Source organism: Monopterus albus, unplaced genomic scaffold (genome assembly GCF_001952655.1).
Source record: "Monopterus albus unplaced genomic scaffold, M_albus_1.0 scaffold374.1, whole genome shotgun sequence".
NCBI lineage: Eukaryota > Metazoa > Chordata > Actinopteri > Synbranchiformes > Synbranchidae > Monopterus > Monopterus albus.
The window spans coordinates 164888-185293 of NW_018128254.1; the positions used below are offsets into that span (position 1 = coordinate 164888).

At 42.4% G+C, this 20406-nt stretch overlaps 1 protein-coding gene across 1 annotated transcript in view; it reads right to left on the reverse strand.

Moving 5' to 3' along the window:
• Nucleotides 1-18060, reverse strand: part of LOC109951292 (glutamate receptor ionotropic, kainate 5-like) — a 116767-nt gene extending 98707 nt beyond the window's left edge. The window contains 1 exon segment of the mRNA XM_020585715.1: nucleotides 18006-18060. Coding sequence (XP_020441371.1) covers nucleotides 18006-18027 — 22 coding nt within the window. The 5' untranslated portion in view covers nucleotides 18028-18060.
• Between the last annotated feature and the right edge of the window lie 2346 nt (nucleotides 18061-20406).

The window sequence follows — 20406 nt, forward strand, 5'->3', positions numbered from 1 at the left end:
GGTGCTGGATGTGGTTTTCCCCAGCCTCACCTGCTGCTCCCTGTCTGTCAGAAAGCTAGTAATCCACTGACAGGTGGGGGCAGGCACAGTGAGTTGGGTCAGTTTGCAGTGAAGGATTTTCAGGATGATGGTGTTGAATGGCGAGCTGAAGTCCACAAACAGGACCCGTGCATAGGTCCCTGGGGAGTCGAGGTGTTGCAGGATGTAATGCAGTGCCATGTTCACTGCATCGTCCACTGACCTGTTTGCCCAGTAGGCGAACTGCAGGGGGTCTATGATGTCCTTCAGGCAGCAAGACAGATTCACAGTGGTCTTTTAACACATCAGTAGTTGTAGGTGTCATTGTCTTTTTTTACGCTTAACATGAAGTCAGTCAGTCTTACGAGCAAGAAGGAATGCACCAAATTACATTTTTGCAGCCTGTCACGCTTGGTATTGAAGGTCCCACAAAATAGCTATCAACACAGGTTACGTTTGGGGATTACAAACAGTTTGAAAGTTGAAAATCTAAGCAACCCACTGTCATGCTTTAAAACAGTGTGTGATTACCCCACTCAGCTGGTTAGAAACAAAACCTAACCTTGGCTATTCTTCTGTTTCATTACGAGCGGTTCCATTTGGCAGGCCTGTGTGTTTAATGGATGTAAAGGAAAAGTAACAATGATTCACATTTATGTGCCCAAGGTTCACCATTTTCAACTCAAAGCACAAGAGGTGCCAGCTAGACAGACAATACTGTAAAAGTGTGAAAGTTTCACACCTACTGGAAACACATTTTTGGATTGATGTTCAAGTGGTGTTTCCACTTGAGACAATCCACATCCCATAATCCTAATGGCACCTGAATACACACACTGTGAATCAGTGGTGTGTGAAGAGTTGCTGTGTTCAGCTGATCTATCCTTAGATCTGATTCAATTTAAGGTAAAAGAGAAATGTCCTCCCTCCTCTCCCCTCAAAAATGACCCAAAGTTGGCTGCCTTCCCATCCTCCTCTCTGCCGTTTATCGCAGTGGGCTCTGGCTGGACACTGCACAGTGGTGTTCCAAGAAACACTTCATTCCAAGACTCACCTTGGTCCAAGGCTCACATTTAATTATGGCACTGATTCATGGCTCCTTTGTTATTACCGCCAGCTTCATTTTCCTCCTCCTGACCAAACAAACTGCTGCTTCTTCTACAGAACACTTCTTCCTTAACTTTCCCCCATCATCAGTTCTGCCATCTTTCCCCCGTCTACCTTCAAAAAAAGACTACACAGACACAAAGTGACTACAAAACAACTACAAAAAGAGACACAAAGCAACTGCAAAGAGATGCAAAGCAGCTGCAGTATGAACAGAAACGTCTACAAAGAGACAACAAGACTATAAGAAGGGGATACAGATGTATCACAGAGGTGTCTGGATGTCTTACTCCTGTGTGTGCATTTCTGAAAAAAATCTGAATGAATATTGTGTAGAGTTCCCCAAGGCTCCATTCTTGGCCCTTTTCTGGTCAACATGTACATGCTCCCAAAAACTCAGATTACATAATATAATAAAATACCATCAGCCCATGCAGGCAACACACCTGTTCACAAGACAATAAACAGTGACTAGTACACGCACTGAGAAAATTGGCAACTGTCGCAGAAAGTTCTCTACTTATATGAAGTTATATGAAAAGGTAGCAAATATTAAAGACTGTCTCAACCTTGAAAAGCTTTAAACTTGTGCTCATGTTCAGTCTGCTCAGCTGCTGTAATGCTGCCTTGATGTCTCTCCATAAAAGGTCGATGAGACAGCTGCAGCTGATTCTCACTAAGACGTGGATCATGATTTCAGAATACAGCCGTGCTTTATGAAGCTCTGAATGGTTAAGGGTCAAAATGTATTTTTGCTCATACTGTACAACCTCTGAACTGGTCTGAGTCAGGCCTACTTGTCAAAACTAAACCAGGAGAAAAATTCACACTCACGTTACTGTGTATTTTAGTCATCATTCACAGTTCGATCAGTAGTTAAAGGTCTGATAGAGGCCGGCAGCCCTGCTCACAGCACATCTGTGTTTATTGTTGGTCTCACAGAGGCAGCCGGGGAGTCTGCCAAACCTCAGGGATGAGAGCATTTGGAGGGAGGGACTCTGTGTCGCTCACTGATTCCTGCTTTGATTTGTTTCTCTGCGTTACCGTCTCCTCTCCTGGCTCCGTCTGCAGTTTTCCCAACATGACTGAATGCTGATAAACTCATGAAATTAGATTCTTTAGTATTCTGCACAAGGCACTGTCATTTGTTAACTGCAGTGGCTGTGCTAGATTTTTCTGTGGGCATACTGTCTTGTATGAGTTACATTCATATCCACTGAGGATTAACACTGTCAGTTTCAGTATTGATTCTTAATACAGGTCAGTGTGAGTCAAAGAATTATATAGTGAGCACAGTTCTGGAGGTTGGGACAGTGTTTGCCAGGGTCTACATCTTGTTTTATCCTATTGATATTGTGATTACGGCACTGTGAGTGTTCACTGAACTTCAGCTAAGTGGTTTTACTTGTATAACTGATCACAGTCATGTATTTTTCATACCTCATGGTTCATGTTAAACTGAACACTTCCCAGCCAACTTTCTTCACACCCTGGATTAGCTGTCTGGCTCCACAATGACTCGCATTTAACTGGCTAAACTACCGCTGGTCACATACTGTCATTGTCTCAGTATTTCAAAGTTACAGTACCAAACAAGAGTTACACATGAAACTGTTATTCGACGATTTCAGGGAGACATGGTATCAGGATTTCTGATTTCGGTTTTGGTCTACCCTTATTTATTATCTGAGGAAAATAAAAGGTTGAGTTATACTGTAGGTTAGTCTTGTTTCACCAGATAATACAGCAGGTTCCTTTTTATTGTGACTTTAAGACATATACACCATTAAATGCTGAATCAACCGATTTGTACACAGTATCAACAATGTGGCTTAAAAGTGCATATTGTACCTTAGAGCCCTGACACATACTTGGGATCATGCTCATACTGCCATAAGTACAGTTAAGTGACTTGATGGTAGGAAAAATCTGTGCACACATTTGCTAACCTTTCCAGTGAGTCCACAGGCAGCAAGAAGGTGTTTTATTTACTTACTTTATACAGTATGTCTCAAGGCCAAGCAAGGTGCTCTTTGTTTGGACTTATACACTTTAAAACACAAGGGCACCCAAATCAAATATGTATCAAGCTTATATGTCTGCCTGTCAAAGAAATTCTCATGGAGTCAAACTGAACATCAAAAAGCCTTTCAGCTACTGAAGGAAATGTCAGGAAGAAACCAACACGCGTACATGGCTCAGTTCAGGGTGTGTGTTCACGTGTATTCATGCCTTTCATCAGATGAAAGCTTGGCTTAGATTTACAGACATATGTAATAATGTTCTCAGGGTGCCAAGGTTTCCTTCTGCATCCCTCCCTCCCAAATGTTCCACCATATTGTTCACTATGGGCACGCCACATCTCACTGCGCTCACTGTTCCCCCGTAAACTAGCCTGCTGTGACAGGGAAGTTCTTCTAAAGGAGTAACACTGTGATACTGCAGTGCTCGCTTTAATCCTCAGGAACTCTCACTCCTGTCACCACATCACATCTGGATATCAGCAGCTCCACTGGATGTCAAACAGCAGATGCAGAGGCTTCCTTTCCAAAGCCCTCTCATTTCACCAAGAATGACACACATCACAGTCCCTGAATCTTTTGCTTCCTTGTGCACAGCTGGTCTTGTCACCCGCCTTGCCCTCCATGCCCTGCAAAACAAATTGCATGTAAGCCTGAGGTCAAGCCAAGCACATTTCTCTCCTCACACATTTGCAAAGCATTTTTAACCTGCATTGTTTCATCCAAGGTTACATCACAGAGCAGTCCTTTCCTTATGCTGATCCTTTCTACATATTCAGCCAGAGCAGCACCAGCCATCAGTGGAATTGTAAAACCGCTGCAATGTGTGTCACATGTGGTAGATCATGTGATTTAAACAAACTGGGGACCTGATAATCACACCACTGCTGCCTGCCACAGGGTTCCTGTAGCAGCCCAGATGCATTCTGGGCAAGGTATCAAGTTGGACACAGGCACTGAGAAAAGTCTGAATATTGCCTGCCAGGGTAAATATTAAATGGTCTTATACATGTACAGCACTGCAGCACACTCAAAGTGCCTTCACACTATTTAACCCATTCACACATTCACACGCGGGTGACGTCACCAGGAGCAACTGCAGATTCAGTGTCTTGCTCAAGGACACTGATATGTGACCTGGAAAAGCCAGGAATCAAACCACCAGCCTTTCGGTTAGGGGATGACCTGCTCTACTTCCTGCCAGTGCTTAATGTGAGTTTTCCCACCAAATGTAACAACAGAACCTTGATGCGCACAATGAAAACACCTGTTACAAGCCTCTGATGGTGTGATGTGTCAAGGCTAATGAGAAGGTAAAACTTTTTTTTGAAATTCAGCAGCTGAACACTCACCTTTAAAAGATTTATTGTGTCCGCAGAGATGAGCATTTAAAATGTATCCGTGTACCTTTGATCTACCTTCAATTGTATCTTAACTGTAGGTATTACACAGTTCTCTGCAGGTCTCAAGGCTGACAGAGGTACAGCAGGTGTCCCTGAAGAACGAACCTGTCAGCTGAAAAAATCTCCCACTAACTGTGGAGTCAATTTAAATGCCAAAGCCACACAATTGCTCCCAATTTACTGAACCTTCTGGAAGTACAAGCAAATCAAGCAATTTGGCTTCCATACACTTTTGTCTCATAAGACAAAAGTGTATTTTGTTAATATTGCTCTGGTGTCTAAATGGTTTCTTTCCTGAATAGCGCTGTTAACCGAGTGCCAAGACATCCGAGTCTATTAGAGACTGCAGATTCATAAAGTGTACACACACAATTTTATACAAACTGAGCTGAATGAAGATTTCCATCTTAAGGGTGGTGCTGGAGGCCACACTGAAATCTTTTGGGGACAGGCAAATTTAATTCAATTAGGTCTGTGTTTGCAAAACTGTCTGAATCAAAGATGCAACAGCCAGAGATGAAAGACATCAGAAAGGCATTTTCACAGATACTGTGACAGTTTGATGAGCCGGTGGTGTCAGAATAAAAATTAATCTAGCTGTACAACAATCACCTTCACAGAGCAGATCACTGCAGTGGCTTCACAATACAGCCTCAGTGCCGTGAGAGCTGCAGTGTCGATCACAGGTATCATGTAAGAGACACAGCGCTGACATGGAGCTGAGCTGCAAAAAAATCACTGCATGGAGTCTCATGTGAAAACAAACCCTGAGTCTGGACTTGAACTATAGGCTGAGCAACATTTCAGGTCAATGACAGTGTCTGGACACACATCATCAGTGGACGATGCATATCAGCTCAACAGGACACAGAAACCTGTCCCGAAGAGAAGTAACCACATGACGCTTGGTTCTAGAGGGGTACATCCCAGAAACTTTATCTTCTGTCAGCTGCTTTCTGTGCGACACATCCGGTGTGTGCTACAAGCAGCAACTGATTCTCATCAACGTCGCTGGTGGCAAGAGATGAAAAGTGTGGAATCGTCTAATTCATTAGGTTTCATCATCAGGGAGCCCTGATTGTCTGCATCAGAGCTGATGACAATCCATTCAATATCTGCCCTGCACTGGTGTCTGCATCCGGAATGAGACGGCTGAGTCTGGCACAGTATCTCCTAACAATCTGGCAACAGTTGTGCCAAATCTAAACATTTAGAAGCTTCCAGAATTATGTGAAATGAAATCACCAGTGCCCAGAGTTTGACTTTTAACAGGACAGACACTGCAAACTCATCACCTTTCAGCTCCGGCTGTTTGGCTGCAAAGGTTCAGGGGAAAGATCGGACTTTTAACAGATGCTAAATTACTCGATGAATTCATTATAATCTACCTCCTCTATAATTTTCTATAATCTACTGAACCAACAGCCAATGGCACAAACTGCAAAAATAAAAGTTGAGAAAAAAATCCCAACTTGCTTTTTTTCCAGTGCTTTCAGGAGAGGAGGAACGTTTTGTCCTCCAATGTGGAAAATTGTTTTGATCTCACCAAAACATAAACGCAGCACAAGAACAAAACACAAAGTGATGAGAGTTTCCTCAGTTGTTCTGGAGGTGATGCCAACACCATTTACTGACAAAAACCTGAGGTGGTTTACTGGAAAAAGAAGAACTTGAAATCACAAGGTTCACTGAGTTCTGGTAGGGGTGATTTTGAGAAAAAAATTACTTCCAGTCTCTTTGCTCTGCAGATTTCTGGGATTGTGTACATTATTTCAGGCCTCTCGCTCCATCTCTGTATCTGCATTCCTTCTCTGCCTTCACTTCCTTTTCCCTCCCTGTCCTTTTCTCTTCACTGGCAATTACGCAGGCAGATTTTATGCTTTCCGGTTTGACAATAGCAGCTTCTGAGGCGGCCACATCAATGCCAGGCCTCGCTGTCAGATAACACACTCACACATTCACATTAAAATGTTTAACGTGCCAAAATGTATGTGCCTATATTACAGAAAAACACACATGCTAGATAAATCAGACGCTGAACTGTGCTTGCAGATCGCATACATGCAGGGAACTGAATCACACACCAGAGTCTGAGTCAAGTCTGAAAGTCTCTAAATGTTTCCAACATGTTTGCTGTGGGACCATTTATATAGGAAATCAAAGACCTCACAGATACTGTAACTTCCAGGGAAGGTAGGGAATGCAAAACTTCACTGTTTTGTAGTCTTGAGATACGGCACAATAACATTAACGCTGCATCATTTAACAGCTTTCCTGCACAGTAACAGGTTTTCAGTTTAGCCATTAACCATGAGCAGAAGAGTTGGCAGACCCTCACCGGGGCAGTAAAGTTAAATACCCTGAACAGCTACTGTACATAGGAGCATTTTTATTTTTATCACCATCCTCTTTTTAATCCACTCCGTATTTATATTTGTTCCTCTCCTTCCCTAACATTTGTCTTCAGCAGTGTTGGGGAAGCTGCTTTAACCTCGAAGAAATAGAACTACAGCAGAACTAAATCTGGTTTGGTTCACTAAAGCAGTGTAGAAAAAGAAGATCAAACTACTTGATCATAAACATGTGATGCAAAATTATAACAAGATATGATACAAAAAGTCACATGCCAGCAAAAAATGCTGCTCAGCAAATAAATAAATAAATAACTTGCACCTTTTTAGACGATTTGACCGACTTCAGCACTAGTTGATGAAACAGGCCTGTTGTCTTACTGGTCGCTTTTGTACCATCCGACTTTTACAATCTTAAAAACTGTCTTAAATTATCTTAATAACAGCCCTCATCTTGCAGCTCGAACACTGGTCTAAATAATGGGCCCATCTCTTCACTTCTCAGAGCAGAATCTGTGTATATGATACATGTGCCATCTCTCAGAGTTCTGATCCAACAGACGGGTCTGTTGGCACTGAAAGTGTCTGTGCCACCGCTGAAAGGCCACTCGTATGCAGCACTTTAAAATAAAAACAGAAATCAGCCCTTTCCTTTTATGGCCCAAAATTCTTTGTAGTTTCAAAACTTATCTACCAAAAAAAATGGTTAAAAAACAATTTAACTACTTGAACTACAGGCAAGCTACTGAAAAAATGTAGTTACACTGCTCCCCAGCACTGGTCTCCAGTTGGCCTTTCAGAATACAAGCCTAAAGGGTTGAGCCTCAGTCAGCACTTGTGTCCCGCATCATCTGAGCATTTGTGCTGTTTCTAGGAGATGCAAAATGTCTCAGACCTCCCCAGCTTGCTGGGGGTTCAGCGAATATTAACAACAGAACACCTCACAAAGATGCTAAGGACCTCAGAGTTCCTGTGCAGCGTTCAAGGACATGCCAGCAGCTGGGATATAAGTCAGCTGCCAAACACAAACCTCGCCTTTGTCCTATTTTGACAGTGTTTCAGTGTCTCTGAGTGGTGTTTCAGTGCAGCTTGTCAGGGTTTTTTCCTGCAGCTGACAATCAGCACTCAAATGTCAACGTGCTCTGGAAAGCTCCATCAAAACATGGCGCCTGCTCACAGCTGCGGTATGACACAAAAATAAAGGATGAAGGAGGTGAATTCCAGCTGATTGTCACTGAAACTAATAGAAACCAGCAAGTGACTGGAAGGAAATCAATGTAAAAAAGTGATGGAATGATGAAAACAATCAGCACTTGGACTGGGCTGGAGTTAGACACACACCTGAAATTACACATTGACACAGAAATGACACATGATCCAGTGTTTCCTGTGTACACCCACTCACAGGTCGTGCCATGGAAACACGCCTCCTCTTACTTGGTCGTGCCATGGAAACACGCCTCCTCTCAGGAAAAGTACCAGTTTCATCGCATTCCCATTCAAAGTTTCTCTTAGCCATAAAAGATATTCAGATACCAAAAGTACTCATTGTAAACAATGGCCCCATGCTCTTTGCTTTTTGGATCAGTTATTAAAACACCAGTGACAGCCTGAATATGTCTCTTTACAGGAGCAGTTTTCTGTCCAGTCCTGACATTGTGGATCTATAGACAGTACAGTAAAAGATGCACAGGTACACCACACATATTACCTTATTTTATATGCATAGGTGCCGTAATATCATGTAAACTGAGTCTTTATTTAGCATTCATTTAATGTGAGGCCAATAGAATTTATTCAATTTATATTTAATAAGCAAAAGCATAAAAGCCAAGTGATTTGGTTCTTTGCAGGGAAGGTAATGGCAAATAGTGCAGACCTGCTGTAAATGGTGATAAATGAATGCAACAAAGAATTAAAAATGACAGCAGTAACTGGTCAAAACCCTCCACCTGAAATACCATTAACAAAAGGAGATCACGTTGTAACAGGTCTCTGGATAAAAAGAAAACCTGTGTGGCATTTGAGGCAGTGAGCTGCTTCATGGTGTATTTATAATCTCGTGTAACTCTGCTGGATTTTATTGTGCAGAAACTGAGGTCACATCACAGGGTTACTTACCTGAGGTAATCTGACATTTCAATAGATTCCTCGTTATCGCTCGCCTTCTCCCTCCCTCACCTTTTTCTCTCTGTATCACTCTTCTGCCCTTGTTCTCTAAAGCCCGATATCCACTCCAGGTTTTCATCCATCCATTTCTCCTTCTGCTCTCTAGGCATTGCCATTTTCTCTAATTCCATTTTATAAAACTCTTCCTCCTCTCCTCTCTGAGCCCGATGTCAGTCACCTCACTGAAACCAAAGAAGCTACAGACGAGTCTTTACCCAGCAAACAGGTAATTGATGGGAAAGGCCACTGAATTAATTATAGTAATCACTGTCATAAAAAATGTAATGATTTAATGTCTGTGTGCTTTGTTCTGCTCGCATTTCTGAAACAGCTCTGTTTCTTAAGGCACTGAGAAGTCAGTGGTTTCAAGGCGCAATAATTTTTCATTAATATGCAAATTCAGACACCAAAGCATTCCCTGTGGCCTGAGGATTAGGTTTGTTTATGTGTTTTTACTTTAGTGCACTCAACAAACACAGACAAACCGATGGTCCCCAGGCCGAACCACCACCCCACGCAATCAGACACGGGCACGAGACCGGCATGCTACAGGTAGCATGATGGCCACTGGAGGCAAAGTTGAGTGCACAATATGAGGAGAGGCCAGCCGGCCCGCTGCAGGCCATCTACCCGGGTCAGCAGTGTTACAGGCCAGTGATGACAGTACAGGTCAGGCCGGCATCCCGATCTCACTGCACTTTGAATGCATCACCCCGTATAAAAGGTGTTTCACAAATAGCTTGATCATCCATTCTATAATTATTTTTCTGGTGTGTAATTAGTATTACAGTTTCATGGACTGCCATTTTCCATCAGCTTGATGTTGATCCAGGAGAGAAAAATGTCAGTCAGGTCACTGAGCCCATGAAACACAGAACAGATCACAGGCATAAAAGGCTCCATGGCACAAAGAGATTAAGCATTACAGGATTTTTAAAAATTAATCCTCAAGCGTGGCTGCTAATAATCTACAGTTTCTAAAAAAAGATGTCAGAGGAGAAAAGCTCCAATGGAAACAGCTAGTTCAGAAGCTGCTTCCTAGATGTGACGCCAAACACCTCTGTCACTGAAGAGTGACCACAATCAACTGGGTATTTTTCACAAAATGACAAATTCAGATGTTTAAATCCCACAATCAGGACTTCATCCATCCATTATCTATACTGCTTGTCCTGAACAGGTTCACGGGGGCCTGGAGCCCATCGCAGCTGACACTGGGAGAGAGGCGAGGTCCACCCCGGACAGGTCACCAGTCTGTCACAGGGCTGACATGTAGACAAACAACCACAAACACACACACACACACACACACACACTCCTATGGGCAATTTAGAGTTACCAGTCAACCTAAACTGCATGACTTTAGATTGTGGGAGGAAGCTGGAGTACCCGGAGAAAACCCACGCAGGCACAGGAAGGACATGCAGACTCCACACAGAAAGGCCCCTGGTCGGCTGGGGCCCAAACCCGGAACCTTCTTGCTGTGAGGCAACAGCGCTAACCGCCATGTCACTGTGCTGCCACAATCAGGACTTTAACCCATTAAAACACAGAGGGATGTGTGAATGGCAAAACACTGCAGATGGGCAAAGCAGAGGAGAGGATGAACACAGAGATTATTACAGGACATTCACCTAAAGGCAGGAGCCAGGATCTTTCCTGATCATTAACCAAGTGCCAAAACAGAACCAAGCTAAAGTGAAAATCAAATGAAACTGTCAGTGCACATTTCGGAAATACATCAGATATTAACATTCTGTGATGTGGTAGATACATTGCTAATCTCCTTTTAATGTCCATATGCTTCGATCCAGATATATTTATAAATATGCAGCCCTAAGCTGCAACTCAGAGTAAAATATGAAGCAACTTTGGGGTCAGCGTTCAGTACAGCTCAGTCTTTCATGAGGTGAGTGAAAATCCCTTGTAATTTGATATAACTAATATATTATCATAGAACAGGCTACAGTACATTTTCCAGAAAATCTATTATACAGCAAAGTAGATCCTCAACAAACCAAGACACTTCATCAAGCCGATGCTAAAATCCAATATTGCCATAAATCAGTGCTGTTCACTGGTTTGCATCATTGCCCACAATGCTATGTCTTGTACACCCGGAGATAATAGAGGGATAGCATCTCACAGCGTACAGTATATCATCTGCTCAACCGCAGCTATTAGCTCATATCTGCAGTGTGAAAACTGAACACACTCACCCTGGTCAGAATCAATGTACAGGGTAGTTTTATATCAGGGCACAGCTCTTCATTCATGCTGTTTACTGCTGTCAGTGTCAAACCGTCCTTGAACAAAATGTGAAAAAATGTGTCAACGTCCAGTGTATTAACGTCTCAGAGGAACAGTAGAAATAAATAAAGTTACCGCAGCGTGTGTAAATAAAGCTGTCGCCATATGCCCGCTCCTCCCTCTGTCCTTCAGGAAAACTATAGACTGAGTAGGAAGTGTGGAAATGTGCTGAAGGCAAAAAAACAAATCCCTGTGCACGTGTAGTGTGTGTGCACAGTGTTGTCTGTGTGGACTGCAGCCATCCATGACTGTCCATCCACTGTAACTCATCACCAAGAAGTGAAGAATATTAACCAGGTATCAACCTCGCCAAACTACCACAGGTCTGTTTTTAAAAATCTGGCCTTAATTTCATGACAAAGTGAAAACATAGTAAAATAAAAACACTAACAGTAAAGGAAATATTGATCCAAACTGAGGTTCATACAGACACTCTCCTGCAGGAGGAGCCTCGGCTGTGGTTTCTGTCTGGGAAGACTTAGCATTAAAAATAAACTACTGTCAATAACAGTATAAAATAAATATGAATACCAGACAAGTAGTGTTTGGACATCAGTGTACTGGTCATGGTATTGATCAGCTGGTTCCTGTTGCTGATGAAATCACGCTTCCGTCTCCAGCTGTAAACCAATTCATCTCTTCAAGAAACCCCTCATGTCGGCTCCCCGCCAACCCTCATCACCCCTCTGCTTCATCTCTTCAGCTGAAAGTGAACATTTTCAAACCTCAGCTTTTAGTCTTTTTTCACTTCTCTTTCAAATGCCAGAGAAACAGCAGTATTTAGTGACTTGGCCAAATCCTGAAATCTCCTACAGTATCAAGCCCAGGCCCACTGCTCCTGCACCAGAGCCTCTGTATGAGGTGACTATTAACTTTTGTTGCTTGAAAGTCAGTCAAACAACCACAGACACAAAACAACCACAAAGAGACGCACAGCAGCTAGACAATAACCACAAAAACCCAAAAGAGAAGCCAACTGGTTACAGAGGTGCTAAATAACTCCAAAGAGGTGGAAACCAACCACGGCAGATGCTGAGCGGCCGCAAAGTGTTCGGATGTCAGGGGGGACACATGTCTGTGTCCAGGTTGTCTCAGGCTTTGTGCACAGCTGCAGCACAGTTAGACACAGCAGCTATTTATGGAAGCAGTTGGAAAAAAATTACTTTAAGTATGCAAAGTTTATCATTGCCAGTTGTCAGATCTTTTTTGTTTTATAAATGTGCTCCCGCTGTTTTCACTAGTTTCTAACCCCACCCTGATTGCAAAATTGCAAAGAGAGGAAGGAAAAACCTTCTTGGCACAAACAGTTACAAGGAAGGAAAATGCCCCCTCAGCTGCTTTAACTCTTTTTCATCACCTTTCTCCTTCCCTCTCTGAGCACTTCGACCTTGAGCTCCTCTGAGAGAGGAAATAACAGCACACAGGTCTTTTGTCATGTTGTGACTGCAGCCGTCAACCCGCCGTGCCTCTGCAGGAGCCCATACTTCCTTCAGCTTGGACCCGCTTCAACCCGACATGGATCTATAACAGAGATTTAATGCTGTGATTAAGACAAGTGTCAGTGAAGTGGATTAATGTTATGTATGATGTTGCTGCCTCCAGTTCTGCCTCCAGGACACAAATCATGCTTTTCCTTCCTGTCCCACTACATTAGTCTGTTTACAGGTACGCTGCTGCAGGTGAAGGGTCCCAGCCCCCATCTGGGAGGCTCACATTATCTGCAGTCAGGTAATTAGTCGGATGACCTCCAACACATGCATTTGATGAAACACATTCACTAAAATCTCTGGGCCACAGGCTCTTCAGCTGAAGTTGATTGTTTTGTGCTGAAAAAGGATTTCAATTGACCTGCACACTTATGTTCTGAAGGAAGCGAGAAATCATCATGGAAAAGGTGAATGGAGAGGAAAAAAAAAAAAGAAATGAAGCACAAATAAAAGAGTCACAGCAGCAATGACACTGTCTGGCTCACACAAGGTTAGAGTTGTCAGGAGAGCAGTGCCTTCTTAAAACATGGTGAATAAACCGGGTTAAGCCTTTAACTGGCATTTGTGTGCAGAGCTGTTTGCAGGAATCACTTTAGCAAAACATTCCCACATGTCCTGGAACACTTTCCATGTGACCCTCAGCAGGTTTTTCACTTCTGTTCTGGGACAGGTCTAAATTCAGGACTGATAGTGACTCCCTAAGAACACAGCACCAAAATGGCTCATTTACCCAAAAATCAACACGGGGTGATGACCACTTAACGTTCTCTATCCACCCCCATGCCCCTGCCACTTAGCCCTCTCCCTTCATTTTGTGTGTCTATATGTAGTGCTAGGGGTGGCGGTGAAGCGGTTGGATTTTCAGAGGCGTGACTCAAAACCATGTGGTCTGAGACTTACTACAACAAAAGTTATCCGCAGTTGATGCTACACACCTCAAACAAATCTGCCAACCCTGGTGTCAAAAATATATTCCTATCCTTGCATTTTTGTTATTTGCATTTGAAAAATCACAAACCCATGCTCATAGATCATACAAAAGAAATGGCATTGTGTGATTCAGCATTTCTGACAACAGCTCATCATGATGCTGCACAGGGCGTGAAGGGTTGTCCCATCACACAGGGGAATGTTTCAACCTCTGCTCCTTGTAACTCTGTTTTGAGGATTAACTCGAAAATGAGGGGCAGGAGTAGAAAAACTGAAGAGGGACTGGGCCTTAGAATAAGTTGAAGTTCAGGTTAAAGATTTGATAAATTACAAATTAACAGTTTTTCAAACTAATGTTTCCCAGTTTTATCAGATAATTTGACCCATGAACAATTAACTCCATTTCTGAATCTTGATTTCATCCTTAAATTCTCTTACAATGTGTTTTTAAATTTGAAGAGTAAAACATTTTAGCTGAACAGTAAAAATATTTATTGTTTACGCTGAGTAATATTTCCAAACAATTGTTCCAACCAAAATTACCCCAGAATTCAGCCTGAAAGCTTGTCACAAGGTTGTAAAGAATGATTGACAGGTGGCTTCAGCAGAGTTAAAAAGACAAGCAAACACACAGATATCTTGCTCCTGGAATAGGATTTCATCAGCACAGTGGGTCCAGCAGCACTGTTTCCTGAACAACGTGCTGGTTAAGAGACTGACTCGATCAACATGCTCCCAGAAGGGCTCCTGAATGTGCCATGAAGAATCATAAAAACTCATTAAAACCTAAACCAGAAGTTCCTCTGTGCTGCTGCTGGTTGACCAGAGTGAACCGTCCAATTAGAAGGTTTTGGTGAAGCTCAGTCCTCATTCCTGTTCTCACCAATATCATTATCTTCACCTTGCTTTTGAGTGACAGCTGCTCCAATATAGCTATAACGATCCTGTTCCTTGTTGGCAGGAAATAACATTACTTAGCCTTGAGATGGAAATCTGCAGCAAACAGTAACAGGAAGCTCATGCTCAGCTCGGCCGGTTGTTACCAACAGACGGCCCGATATCAACATGTGTGGAAAATCTTCCACTTACACAATCGATTCCTCACACTCTGGCCTTGGCGGGTTCATTGATCTTTACATCGCATGGATGAGCTGGTCCTCAGTACAGAGCATGAAAGCTGAAGGCCGCCATGCCCTTGTAGTGCACCGACTGGGTGGAGCCGCTGTTATATGATTACAAGGCTCCAACTCTTGAAGGTGAGCTCCACAAAATGAGCAGTAATCCCCATATCCAGCAGGCTTCCAACAACACAAACATTCATCAAAGTGTGCTGATGAAACCCGAAGACAGACAGGGCTGAGAGTGAATAAAGGAGGCCGACACCGACATGTCTGGTTTGTAGATGTCACTAAATCCTGAACTTTAGGTTTTCAAATGAAAGCAGGCAGCAAACTCCACTCTACTCTCTCTCTTTTATATTTCTGCTTTTAGCTGCAAGAGAAGGATAGTGCAATAAAAAACTAAATCGGCTCCAAGGTTAGGAATGATAGACAGCCTGCTTCAAAGTCCATTACTGCAGAGTATTTTGGTACTGGAAGGAAAAACAACACTTGAGCTGCACCATGTTGCTGCTTTGATCATCTGAGTTTGGCCCTGTACAGTACAATGGGTGAGACTACACAGGCCATGGAGCCTGATCGAAATTTACTGGCACGTTCATAAAAATCCTTGTAAAACCAAACAAATATCTGATTGAAATTTCATATAATGAACATTTTATCTGAAATACATGCTTTTAAAAATCTTTTCTAGATGACACCTTTTGTTTGCTGTGCCTGTTACCGACCCACTTTGCTTCATGTTTAATTGTTTTTGCTGTGAGAACCAGAACCAACGAGTCTGGGGACGACGAGCTGCTCTGAGCTTCCCATGACCCCTGATGATACCTAATAAACTCATGTTGTTTTCTTAAATTAATTAAAAGGAGATCAAAGAGTTGAGATAGGAGCGTCCACTGTTCTGCCACAATGATTTCAGCAGCCCGTTTTAAATCAAGATCAAACATTCACAGTCACACACACACACATTCATATGCATACTTATCATAAACTCATCCAATTCATTTCCATGCATTCAGATACACGCGCTCAAAGAGACCAGGCCTCCTGCTCTTGAATCAATCAGCCTTATGGTTATTTATGACCCTAATATAAAGCACTTCAAAGAAAAAAGAAACCCTCCCTAAGGTGTTCTGCCAGCCCCTGTAAATTAGAGCCATAATCCTCCAGGACAAACCAGTGACCAGCGAGCCGAGGCTCCACTCCAGTCCTTCAAAACCTAAGTGGTCGCGGAGAGGAAAAAAACAGGCCCTCATCACCACAGTGATCTCTCTGTTGTTAATGCTGCTGCAAGTTGCATCATGATGACAACTGTGCCTCGAGCTCTGACTCTACACTCAGGATTTACCCAAAGGGACAGCGTCTGCACCAACACCGCCAAAAACAAATGGATAAAGAAGGCAGACTTTCATGCACAAACCTATTTTAGCAGCAGCTGAACTGTAACGTCAAAGCGACTCCTGCCAGAATGGGTTAAATTTAATTTATGCTTGCCCAAATGTTATATCAGACAACCTTCCACTGATGACTGATCGGACAACCGTTTCCAAAAGTCTGTTAAAGATGACCTGTTCTCCTGTGCCACCAAGCTGTGACTGGGTGTGAAATTAGTAGCTGAGGAAACAGGACAGACATGCTAATGCTGAGCAAGAATAGTGTAGCAATTAGTGAATTAATAACTGAAGTAGAGAACAAACATCTATTCCATCTAAGTGACCCTACTGTACATGCATTCATGCAGCATGAACTAGCCAGTGCTGAATGTGCAGCGGCTTCCTGGGAGCAACCGTTTTTCAAGCAGTCCTTAAGAACTATAAAAAACAATGTTGGAAATCTCAGAGCGGGACTACCACTAAAATCTCACCCTCTGTGAACTTTATTGGACTTTAATATCATGTAAAAAGGTGTAAAATGTAAGTGCTGTATTTCCAGCAGCAGACATCTCATTTCATGTGCTGCTAAATCAACTGTGTGCAACAGAGGCTCAGTGCTGTTTGCTGAAGCCTTCGACCCAGAATATCTGACAGCTGAGATGTTTATAAAACGAGAGCCCCGGCGGGAAGCCAGATCATCTCCCTATCAAAAACCTGCCTCAACCACGTCTTCCACAAGATCACTACAGATAGCAGCAACTGTGCAAACAACCTGAGACTGTCTGGCTGTCCATGTAGCACACTGGTTTCTGTCTGAGCAGGTGGACGCTGGTGTTTTTCTGGCATGTAGACAGAACTCTGTGCTTCACCCTGCAGCCCTACTGCATTTGCACTGTGGCTTCAACACAAATCAGCTCCACCTGAGCGAGAGTGGCTGCTGGAAATAGGCTCAGGTAAGCAGCAGCAAGTTTCTGTTGACTCCCCCTGTTGTACTGAATAACTAAAGGAAGCTCAAGATCAAGATAACTTCTGAAACCTGGAGGGGACTTCAGATAAAGAACGGCCACCCAAACTGTAGGGGAAACATATAGATGCAAGTAACACACACAAACACAACAATACATTGTGCACATTCTGCATACAATTGATAGATGTTAATGGTTGATCTTTCTTTTCAAACCATGCATCCATCACCATGTCACCCACACTAAAATTCTTCCTTAATCAAGTCATCTGTATGCAAGTTCAATGTACTCCCAGTGCAGTCAGCTTGTTTTCAATTTTTTAAATCAGCTTTCATTTTCCTTAATTCTAGCACAACACCCTACATACTCCTGCCTGTTGCAAGGCTAAGACTGATTTATAAAAAAGGAAGAAAAACGTTTTTGTCAGAAGAAGGCTGAAATAGTCACTGGCAGATTCTGTCACTTATTTTTTTAGGACTCAAATATAGTGAGACAGTTTCTGTGGTGCACAAAGCCTTATTTTAGATTCCAGTGGACATCCCAAAATCTCCACATCTGCCAAATCTGTCAGAGTGAAATTTGGGGAAATGTGTTGAAATGTTTGCAGTAGAATAGGTTTCATTTGAAAGGGGAAGCCGTGAAACGTCTGGGACTTGGATACGAATAGTTAATTCACTATAAACATCGTAAAGCTTCAGTGAAGAACTGGAAGATGCAGATGCAAAGTACTTACATGATTTGTAAATCACTGACCTGACTTCTTTCTTTGCTTCATCTGTTGCAAATCATCATCTGAACTGGATGTCGGCTCATGTTAACTCCAGGCTACATTATATGAAATATAGTCATTTCAGTTGTCTGACCTCATTCAGCCAACAACCCCAAAAGTTCAGAATCAGATCAGGCTAGAAATAAACTTGGAAAATCTCCAAAAGTACAGTTTGCATCATGCAGGAACCCCCGGCTGCTTATCTAATATTAATGAGGAACTGGGATTCTTACTATAATCAGTTCATACAACTTAAATTCCACAGACAGAATCCATCTCAAGAACAGAATGTTAGAAGTCCCTCTGCTATTTCTCATATATGCAGACAATCCACACTCTCGGGTCTTAAAATGCATATGATCACCAGCTCCATCCCTAGAAGTGGAGAGTGAATCTACCAGCAGAGGATTACATGCAGGAATCTCAGGCTGCAGTCGGAAATAGTGTTTGGGAAAGTAAAGAGTTCTGGAGTTTAGAGGGAAACTTTTCATTTCTTTCCCACTTCCTCCGTGACCGAACCAAACCAAACCCTTAGCCGAACTTCAACCAGCTCAGCCAGGAGCTCACGGCGAGTGAGCTCATTTCAGGGAAAAATATAATCGAGGTGCAAATTACAGAGGACCAGACCTGCCTGTGATGAATAATGAATAAATGCATTTTAATCAATGACAATTTTAAAACTTGATTTTGTTGAAAATTACCAAATTTTTATAGCTTTTGAGCAAACTCAATCCGGGGTGGAGGAACCTCCGACATCTCAGAAAGCTCCAAAAATATTTTCTGTCAAAGTAATCTTCACTGAGAGTACAGTATTTTCTGCTTATACAGAAAGCCCACGTCATAAATTAAATATGCCTGTTTTTATTCATTATTTTAAGTGAACAAAAACATCAGTGTAAATTGATACTTATTTAGAATCATTTTATACCCAAATTAAACAGTATTATAGTTGATTTCTGCAGTCATAATAAGTAAATTAATCTAGTGAGATATACAAATATATTAATGAAATACAGTGAGACACTGATAATTAGGACCTTTTTCAGCAGCTAGTATTGCTGGTCTTGCTTATTTTAACAGGAAACACAGCTTGAGCTTAATTTTACACAACAAAACATTCAGAAAATGATCAACAGATTAATCCAAAATTAAAATAAAATCCCAGATCCAGTGCAGTATAACAACAACACAAATGACTTAAATGAAGGGACTATGAAACTACAGAAAGATAAACAAGAACCTGGAATCAACAAATATTTCCATTGATTAAAATGTCTTAATGCTTTGAATCTTTCTACTAGTCCAAAATTATTTTAACCTATTATCTGATTCATTATTATGTAAATTAAGCAAATTTACTAAGTTTATCTATTTCCAAATGAACCAATAAAACTCTAGGTTGACTTATTAGCATGTTTCTGTGTAGCTTTCTTCCACAGTCTCCAGCTCAACCTTCACACTAAACATTTTTTTATCGAAATCTTTAATAACATGATAGTTTTGCATCAATTGTTCCTCGCAACCTGAAGTTGCATTATAAATGAGCAGAGTTGTGAACAAACTGAAAAACTTGAAAATGTCAGTCGCATGCTCATTTTTGGAGAAAAATGACAACGACCTGTGACTAAACTGTTCAGACTGAATGATTATGCTTGACTTCATAATAATGACACACTGGGTTCCTGGAACGTCGACCTTCAGGAGAAAGATTTTTCATCCCACACCGGACAGTTAACATCGACAACTGTGGATGTAATGAACTCACACACACAGTCAATTTCTGTTGTGCAGCATCTCTTCAATCAGCCTGGTCTGGGCCTCCTGCCACATACAACACACACACACACTCTCATTAGGCTCATAGTCACTAATGACTCTGTGCGTGTGTAGTGTGTATACACATCCTTCTGTGTGTGTATGTTTGAATTTTTACTTCATATCCTTCAATGTGAGGATGTGTTGCCTGGTCCTCACACCTTCAAAGGGTTCAGCCTTTGTCTTAGGTCAATGACAAACTAAACAGACATCAGAGCATCTGCTGGGGCTTGTCCTCCCAGGGCGCCCTACACCACTGGCACTAGTCGGACCCTGTCCGTGGCTTTTTCATTTGATTTGATATGTTGGATTGGTGTTGGCGATAAGGCCTCGTCGGCCTGCTAGTCGTCTCTGTTGCCTCACATCGCAAAGACAAAGGTGACACAGCGGTCAGCCTTTGTCGGTGTTAGTTCTTTCATGTCAGCTTGATGCATCTCTGCCCTTAGGGTTCAGGTTATGGCGAGGGGCGAGGGGATGCAGTACATCAATGAGTGTCCCACCGTAGACCCCTACTAGAGGGACAGCGACACACTATTTGCATCGCATACAGTTTGTGAGGATTACACGATC